At 32.0% G+C, this 10,349-nt stretch overlaps 1 protein-coding gene across 1 annotated transcript; it reads left to right on the plus strand.

Annotated features, from left to right (window-relative positions):
- Positions 1 to 5,992: 5,992 nt before the first annotated feature.
- LOC108206866 (AT-hook motif nuclear-localized protein 23) lies at positions 5,993 to 7,583 on the plus strand. Its single transcript, XM_017377291.2, has one exon. It carries the CDS (start codon positions 6,492 to 6,494, stop codon positions 7,347 to 7,349), a length of 858 nt encoding a protein of 285 aa, XP_017232780.1. The 5' UTR covers positions 5,993 to 6,491; the 3' UTR covers positions 7,350 to 7,583.
- Positions 7,584 to 10,349: the final 2,766 nt, after the last annotated feature.

The following is a 10,349-nucleotide window of genomic DNA, read 5'->3' on the forward strand; positions in this document are numbered from 1 at the left end:
CTCAAAATTAACTTATGGAACTATATTTATAAAAAGTGGGAACCTTAAAATACGTGACAAGTAGTGGTAAAGAACTATAAAGTCAAGTGATACTATATATTCGTGGAGTCTTAAAATAATTCATAAAACTAAATTTTTAGGTTCTTAAAATGCCTGTTAAACTCTCATACTTCAAGGTAAACTAGCTAAGGGACATATAGATGACAGTATATAATGTTATAGACACATACCATATCACCATAATATTGCAGACTACCACTATGTTTTTATAATGCTAAAAAAATAACATATTGTTAATAATCAAATCAAAACATAACGTTAGTGACAAAAAAAAATCCAACGTTTTTTTAAGGAAAAAAAAAACCAACATTAAATTTTATTCAGAAAAAATAAAATAAAATAATTTTTGAAATTTTTTGGAGTCTCAAAATGCGTGTCCAACTCTCGTCCTTCAAGGTAAACTACCTAGGACACTACATAAAGATATAGACACATATCATATCGCCATTATATTGCATACTAACACTATATTTTAATAATACTAAAAAAATAACATAGTGTTAATAATCAAATCCGAACCTAATGTTAGTGACAAAAAAAAGTTCGAACCTAACATTAGTGACAAAAAAGAAAAAAATTATAGTTCAGTGGTAGGTTTCTAAACAAATAATAAGTTGGGTGGCAAAAAAATCTATTTTCCCATTTAAAATTCCAAGTTTTATTATATAGAGCAACCGTATAAGTTGTACTCCCTCGGTCTCAGTCAATAATATATATTGGGAGACGGAGGCGCGGCACGGACTTTAAGACTTTAATAAAACATAGTTCTACACCTTATTTTTAGGATTTTTTTTATTTATAAAAATATAAAATTTATATTATTTTTATAAAAAAAATGAAAATTTTAAAAATAAATTATAAAACTATGTTTTATAAGAAACGTATACCGTTGACAGTGGGATTACAAACTTGTGATTGGTTTTAAAGTGTGCCGCTTGTTTAATAACAGCAGGAAACCTAAGATAAGATAGATCCTTTGCAAAATCCAACCTTCCCAATCTGACTACATTTGTGTGATGTAACATTGGCCTTTCGTAGTACTGTAGTGTAATTATTTCGGTGTGTAATTATTTCGGATGAGAACACTATATACATATTTTAATGTTCATAAATAAATATAATTTATAATTCACTTTAAAAAAAATTCTCAAAATATTTGAATTCGAAATTTTGTTCATTTTTCTAATAAATAAATAAATTACACAACTATAATTTATAAAAATATTAAAATATGTGCCGAACATTTTAAAAATAACGTATAGTGGGACAGTAGTAAAGTTTGGATTTAATATAACTACTTCATATATTTATACATGTCCTTAGAATTCTAGTTACGCCTTAAACTTTTTATCATACTTATAAGACAATAATTTGTAAATATATATTTTCTCCTAAACAAATTTATTAAATAATAAATATAAAACATTTTTCTAATATATATATATATATATATATATATATATATTTCAAATATAAGTCTTTAAATCTAAATTATTTTACATACATGTATAAGTAAGCACGTTTGAAGACAATAAACTACTCCCTCCGTCCCAAAATACTTGTCACATTTGGTTTTGTGCCGGTCAAATTGATCAAAATTTGACGGAAATTTATTAATATTTTATCAATTGTCAAAATAAAAAAAATATGTCACTGAAAATAACTTTTAATCTACTTTAAGATGTAATTTCAGTTTTTTAAAATAACGAGTAATTGACTTATAATCTTTGGTCAAAACTTAATCAATTTGACCAACAAAAATAGAGATATGATAAGTATTTTGGGACGGAGGGAGTATCATTCTCCGGCGGACTGTGTGTATAAAAATGATTGTTAGGTGTGGAACGATGCACACTAAAATTCACAGAACTTCTATCCCAACAGGCAACAGCCAGAACCTAATGATTCCTTCAACATAATATAAAATGAGTTCAAATATAAAGAAGAATCTATGAGTGCTACCTAAATAAGTATGTTCGACATACAGGGAAAACGCCATTTGAAGATATATAAACATACGCAGTTTGTGATTAGATGTCTTTTAATGGTCCTAATTTTATATGACGGAAATGATTTCCATGTCCATGCTTAATTAGTAGGCGTCAAACTCAGTGTTCGTATAATTTAATCTTATAAAAACTGGTAAAGCTTACACTAATGGTAATTAATAATTAATTTAATCGTGCACCCCAACTCCCGAGACTCCATTATTGGTTGAAGGTGCTTTGAGTTAGATTACCAAAGAGATTATCCATGGTTTTAGGGATGACGACAAAGTAGCTAGAGCATTTTAAACCAAGCTCCATTAGGTAGCACTCAATTATTTGAGTTCTTGGTCAAATGAGACAAATATGTATTAAAATAAATATATATCACTTTCTGTTGTTAAGTACATATCATATGCTGCTTGCTAAAGTTTTTTTTTTTTTCCTTAAGAATTTGAACGTACAACTCTTCGTCCAAGCTTTTAGAACATCTCCCGCGGAAATAATTAATCATCTTAACGTGTCTTTTATATTATTTTGGTATAAAAATGAAATGATTAGTAAAATTTATTATGCAAAATACTGTGTATTAAAGTCTATAATTGGATATATTCGTACTAAGATTTTAAAAGTTTTTGTTTGTTTTGATATAATAAGATTTGAACAAACGTAGATGGATGAAATTTGTTTTTTAACAAATATATAGGTATATATGATATTTTGAAAAATTAGAATGATGTAAAATTAATATTAAATGAATATTTGACGACGAATTTGATGCAACATTAAATATAATTAATTTTACATCATTTTAGAAATTAGGCTGAACATATTAACTGACAAAAATTTACACTATTTTGAGGTGTTCTAAAATGTGTAGAAACATTTTAAATTTCTCAAAACCAAAATTCAAAATGCGAAACAACTAGGTATATGTAGAGGAATATCAGAACCAGTCTGATTTACAGGTGACGTGGGGATTTTTACGAGTATTATTTTGTTAATTATTAATTAATTTATAAATATATAAATCTTCTCCTGCCTTGATTTATATAATACGGTATCCCTAAAATTCTATACAAATAAATATTAAACAAATATGTGTTTTATTTTGTGACATGTTTTGCCACTAAATTTCTTTTAAAATACCTCATTAATTGTCTTCATAATAAAATTTTTATTTGTAATATATATTATAAAAAATATTATGATTCTTAAAAATTAAAAATATTCTTCAAATTTTTGGATTAGAACTTATCCATAATATTCTACCTATGTACTCCGTCCCATTTATTTGGGACGTTCTACTCAATCATATATATTGTATCTCAAAAATAATAAAATTTAGTGAAATAAAAATTTAACTATAACCACTGTTTTTTCGGATACACGCATCTTATATATTAAATATTAGTTCGTCTTGCTACCTTACCTACACTCTACTCACTTTATATTTAATTACACTTTATATTTAATTAATTAATCTCACCCCTTCACTCATTTTTCTTACATCTTTTTACTAAATTACACATTCATATATATATATATATATATATATATATATATATATATATATATATACTCCCTCCGTCCCCCTCAATTGTTTACATTGGAGGGGGACACGGAGACCAAGACATGAAAAATGAGTAAAGTTAGATGAAAAGTGGGTAAAGTGGTGGGACCCATCAATATTTAATAATAGATTTGAGATAGTGGAGCAAGGTAGTAGGTGTAATAGTAGTTTTTATTGTTAAATATGAGATGGTGGGGGAGGATAGTGAGTGTAATGATGGAAAAAACTTACTATTTATGGTAATGTAAAGAAATGAGAGTGACATCCAAAATAGTAACCGTAAAGAAATGAGAGGGACCGAGGGAGTAATACTCAACGCAACGGATATATGTTATCTATATCTATTACATATGTAAATATCATCTATATGACTATCTATTGGCGTAAATTCGGATTATTTTTTTTTTTTCACAAGAAGTCAACGGTTCGTGACAGGTACTCCTTGCAATAACTACGAAATATGAGTATTAATATAAGAACCCTAGCTTAGACTGTAGCGAAAATTTGAGAAGGAAAAGTTAATACATAATCTTATTAGACGATGATAATATTAAAATCATGAGTAGCAACATACATTCATGAAGGCAACATCCATACATGCATATACATACACTCACATAGTCACATGGGAATGGCGATGGCCACATGCATGGAGACACTGATAATAAGAAAAGGCAGTCAAGCATGGATGGCCGGCCCGAGAGAAGAGGGCCGTCCAGGAGGAAGACGAGGACAAAGGAACAAGATGGGCCCCATCCGCCGCTCAAACTGCTGCCCTCCCACTTGCCCATTCTTCGCAACATCTTGCTTGTTAGCTTTCTTTAATATTTCTTAGGAATATTTTATTGTTTTTCAAACTTGTCATCCCTTCTCTTACGTTACAGGCTATGTTACTACTCTGTCTAACAACCTGGGTCAACTTAATCTAACCTAATCAGGGTTAATCTCATCCCAGATTTACAGCTGTACCATCTTCTACAATAATGTTGCATTTTTATGATGAGTTTATATATACTTTATATAGCTTGCTCAGTTCGTATGAAGGCCAATTCAATTGGTATGATCATAACCTAATGGAGTGGTTACTCATGTCAACTCGTACACATTATTATGGGTCTGTTTGACCAACTTTTTTTTCAAATTTTTAATTTTATAAACTGCTTATCCGTTGAAAATCCTACATATTTTGGTTTTCTATTTTTATTTTTAAAATTTTTACCAAATAATAAATAAGATCAATATAACAGATAATTTATAATATTTTATTATATTATTAATAATTTTTTATTCTTGATAAATTGTAAATATTAGAAAAAAGGATTTTCTATGATGTGCCCAAAGGCACACAATAGTCCCTAACTCTAATAAAAATAACTCTTTTTGATTTGTGGATGAATAATAAATGATAATGGCCCCCCCTGCATTCACATCAACTCCACCAATCAGAATAGGCCATTTTTATAGAATTGAATGATTATTGTGTGCCCTTGGGCACACATTAGAAGGACCATTAGAAAAATTATCCAAACTTTCACTTCTTTGAGAATTTCATAACATATTTTAATTCCTGTTGTTATAATATGGGACATGTATTTTTGTAGTTTTCTGTACTTCGATTCGACAACCACACATCGGAATTCGGTTTTATGGTATTGTGGTGCGCTTTTGATTGAAACATCGTGCCATATATAGCTAGCATGATGGAGGAAATGATTATAAATAAATCAACATTTGTCAAGTTTATGCGGAAGCCCTATCTTAAAAATAATTATAAAGAAGGGTTTATTTAGCTAGATGATTATCTCATACTATATGTAATAGAGATCCGATTCTAAATAGTTTGCTGAATTGCTTTATAACCTTAAACTTATTAAGTTATTTGCACTTTCCACTACAAATTCGGACTTCTTATACGAATGAAACGATTGACTGGTTTAGAGTTGATTAAGAGTCATGTCAGATCTGTAGACAACAAATCGAAGTTTAAGAACAATTATCAAATTCTTCGTCATCAAACTACACGCACAGTCGTAGGGATATATTTTGTATTATGCAGCATCCCTTTAAAGAGAATCTAAAATTTTATTATAATCATAACATACTTATACATATATAATATAATATATAATATTAATTAACTGAATGTTTTTGTAAAAATTAATCTCACATGCACACACACATATATAAACTAAGTTATAAACTATTTTTTATAAATTTCTGCAAAACTACAAATTCAGACAACAAATTAAACATATGAAAACTCTCAAGATCAATGAATTAAACTAATATGAGAATAAAGTGCAAACATTATTCTCCGAAATATATATATGTTATTTTGACAGGAGGACTAATTTGTTTCTAACTTGACATAGACTCCTCCTCTTTGTCTCGTAATTTACTCTGACCCATAGTTTTATAGCTAAAACGTACCGATCTGTTTGACAACATTAATAAGCTACTTTCCAGCAACACTACAACTTAATTATATGCTTATATTTAAAGTTTAGCGTGTGAGAAATGGCTGCCTTTAATCCTGTCTCCTCTCTATTCTCCCCCTTCTCTCTGCATCTCTCTTCCTCCTTTCCTTTCTCTCCACTCATGAAATATTGAAATCACACACTCTACTTGTTAAGTATTCTAATCTTGATTAATCAAATCTAGGGTTCAAGTTCCTAATTTCCTAAATCTTAATCTAATATTGTTTTCTTCTTATATCTTTTCAAATCTATCCACTTCAACTAGCGAGCTCGCTCTCCATTAAACTAAACCCAAAATGATATAGTTTTTAATCCAAAACTATTTTTTTAGGGTTCCATAGTTTTTTATAATTTCTTTGTTTTCTGTTGTTTGTGTACTGTGGATGTTATTTTGGCATGGCTGGTTTGGATTTAGGCACTTCTCGTTTTAATAATATTCATCAACAATTTCACAGTCCTGACTTCACTCTACAAACTCAGCAACAGCAACAGGATGATCGAAATAATCATCCGTTTTCCGGGGATCATGACGAGGATAGCGGTCAACAACCAGGTCATGATCTTGTTCCCGGAAACAACGGTTCTGGGAACATAGTAGGCCGTCGGCCCAAAGGCCGACCGGCCGGATCCAAGAACAAGCCCAAACCACCTGTGATTATCACAAGGGAAAGCGCCAACACTCTGCGAGCTCATATTCTTGAGGTGTCCAATGGATGTGACATTTTCGAGAGCGTGGCTACGTACGCGCGGAAGAGGCAGCGTGGGATATGTATTCTGAGTGGAAGCGGCACGGTGACTAACGTCAGCATAAGGCAGCCGGCTGCAGCTGGCTCCGTGTTGACACTGCAGGGAAGATTCGAGATTTTATCGCTGTCCGGATCATTTCTCCCCCCTCCTGCGCCGCCTGGCGCAACCAGCTTAACAATATTCTTGGCAGGAGGTCAAGGCCAAGTGGTGGGAGGGAGCGTGGTGGGGGAGTTGACCGCGGCTGGACCGGTGATTGTTATTGCTTCCTCGTTTACTAATGTTGCTTATGAAAGACTTCCCTTGGAAGAAGAGGAGAGTGGTCTTCAGATGCAAGGCGGAGGTGGAGGTGGAGGTGGAGATGGGAGTGTGCACAACACGAGTAATAATCCCTTTCCGGATCCTTCTTCGGGCCTGCCGTTTTTGAATTTGCCGATCAATATGCCTCCCAATGTTCAGTTACCGGTGGATGCATGGCCGGGTAATTCAGGTGGAAGGCCTCCATTTTAAGTCATCGGATCCTTAAACTCATGTGTTTCCAGTAATTAATTCTGAGCTAGACATCGATAAATTGGAGGATTACAAGTTATGCTGGATTGTTGGATTGCTAAGGTCAGAGAATTTAGATGGTTTCTTTTCTTTTCTTTTCCTTTTACATTTCTCAGCTTTGGGTTTTCTTTCTTTTCTGTTAAATTTCGGTTTGTAGAATGCTAATAAGTAAACACTTTGTTGAAGTTTTCATAACTACTGCCTAGCTCTCTTCTGCTCCCCTTTCTCATTGAGCATATAAATTTAGTTGCTGATTCCTAAAATTACAGCAAAGTCATGGAGTATATAATTATAAATGTATGTGTGTATTCAATGTTTGTTACGACCATGGCCAACACTGTTTTATTGATGAATGAATAGATATATACATAGAAGTGGTTGTCCTAGATCTGGGTAGAATATATATAATTGGGGTTATGGGTTTGTGTTTTGCTGCATAGTTTTCAGGAAACAATAAATACATTGTTCATCTTATAATATATTATTACTTCTTCACAAGGGTTTTCTATCTTAAGGGATTTCGTTATATGCTGTGTGCAACATACCAAGTTAATTAGTTTATGTCGAGAGAGATGATAGATAATTAAGATTAACTGCTTTAATTTGAAGCGAGTTCGATCTGTTCTTTCTGGAGCCAGTATATGAATGCTAATTAGTAATTACCCCATGAGGTCTTCAGTTCTTGCCCTAACCTTTATCTTGTGTCCTCTTCCGATAAATTACTCTTGCCGGTGTCCGTTTCCCTTAGTAAGTAGGCAAAGTATATATTTCATAATCTCATGCCATGCATCAGTAGTTCCTGCTTTTATATTTTACATCTCTCAATATGATATACACAATATTTAGTACTAAAATATCATCTTTCTATCTCCGTACATAAATTAGTGTTCGTAAAACTCACGCTGATATATATATCTATAGACACTGAGCTCAGCAGCTGGTTGTATTTGTGTGCTGTGTTTGATGTCCAATGTGCAAGCTCATTGTTCTTTACTTTCATTTTATAGTCATTTTATCTTCTGGGAAGCTGTACCATGCACCCTACAGATATATCGAGAAAGAGACATGCATGAAAATTTCAGCTAATCAGAAAACAATTTTTAGACCTCAAAATTTACACCATCATATCATAGAATGCTTTTTGGTGCTAATTCGATCTGCTTGTTTTACTTGCATATATAATGTGACATCCCTAATGTGATGCCTACAGGAATGGCAGACTGAAATATATAACTGAGCATGGAATAATTTTTGGTGCTAATTATATTATTTGTGTATACATTGATCAAAGGACCCTGAGCTTTTGCTGCAGATTAATTACATGCATGCGATGTGTGTGTTTTTGTATTAATAAATAAGGCTGTTTTCAAGAACACTATATATGAATATACTGAATAGATGAATAGTCTCTGCTTTTAGGCTGGGAAGATTGAAGCAATGATCATGCATGTGCTCTATATATATCAACTGCAGCTGCAAAATTAATATATGTTAATTGGTGTTTAACTATGAGTAAGTAGTTGATGCAGACAACTAATTAAAGAATGCAAAGAAGAAAGCTTATTAGTTTAGGTTCAACCCTTTTGGCCAAGCAGCAGGCTTAATTGTGATACTATTATTTTGCTCGGGAATAGCTGAGGTTCCTGTCTGGCATCTATACAAAAATGGTATTGAAGCTCGAGCTTGCTCGCTGAAGCCAAGAAGTTAACAAAATATACTTGTAAATAAAATGCTTGTACTAGAACTATAAACTATATATATCCTCCATGAAAAAAGATTAGTCGAAACTACCGGCAATTAGGGTTGTAAAAGACGAAAATCGGACTTAATCAGTAAACACACGGAACAAGGATTAATCGGAGATTAATCAGATGATTAATTGAGTAATAATATTTAATCAATTCGGTGAGTTACGGAACAGAAATTAATCGGTAATTATAATTGTGATTATTGACCGATTTTTAGAACAATGCCGGCAAGTGATAACTATAAGTTGCTAAGAAAGCCAAGTAAAGAAAGAAATACAGTTCACGGCAAACACATCTACTCAATGCAATATATATAGCAGAAGAGGAAAACAAACTTCAGACGAGAATCACTCTCTGTAGTTATCTTGTGCCCTGAACATTTATCGCGTGCATCATGAAATGTTACAAGCATATGTTGAAGTTTGTATCATGTTTCTCAATGTTTTCTCACTTCATTAGCAGAAGAGAATCTAACTCTCTCCCACCCCATCCACGGGAATATAAACTAATAATAGACATTAGTGGTGTTCAGACGACAGAGTATGCTAGATTGACATCTCTCGACCTCTAAGATTTCTCTTTTTTTAATTGCAATGCCGTACTCTACATATTCGATACATAATCAACAACCTTTTAATACCATTTATTCGCACATTGCGACATGATGAAATCAACCATTGTTATAAAAACGGAATAATAATTAGAAATATTTACACTAGAAAAAAAGGCTATCATATGCATAATTATGATTAAGGATTTATAATTACGGACTGAAGCACTTTTAATTCTTATGATATCATTAAAAGTTACTAAATATAGATCAAATTCAAGTATCAGGGGATTCATATATCATGCGACGCAGGAAGTCTTAGTCAGGAGTTTATAAAGTGTATGATTAGACTAAACTAATGCTTTCTAAAGCATTAAAGGTAGCTAAGTAATTAGTAGTAATTAATTATTCATCATCATTATCTTATCTTAGTAACCCCGGTCTCTAGTATGCTACTCTCGCGGCCCCAAATAATAATCATACTCCCTCCGTCCCAATAGGTTATATACGTTTGGTATGGACACAGAGACCAAGAAAAAGTGTAAGAAATGAGTAAAGTTAGATGGAAAGTGGGTAAAGTGGTGAGACCCACATATTTTTTAATAATAGATTTGAGATAGTGGAGGAAAGTAGTGGGTGTAATAGTGTTTTTATTATTATCGA

This window comes from Daucus carota, chromosome 2 (assembly GCF_001625215.2).
Source record: "Daucus carota subsp. sativus chromosome 2, DH1 v3.0, whole genome shotgun sequence".
Classification (NCBI taxonomy): Eukaryota; Viridiplantae; Streptophyta; class Magnoliopsida; order Apiales; family Apiaceae; genus Daucus; species Daucus carota.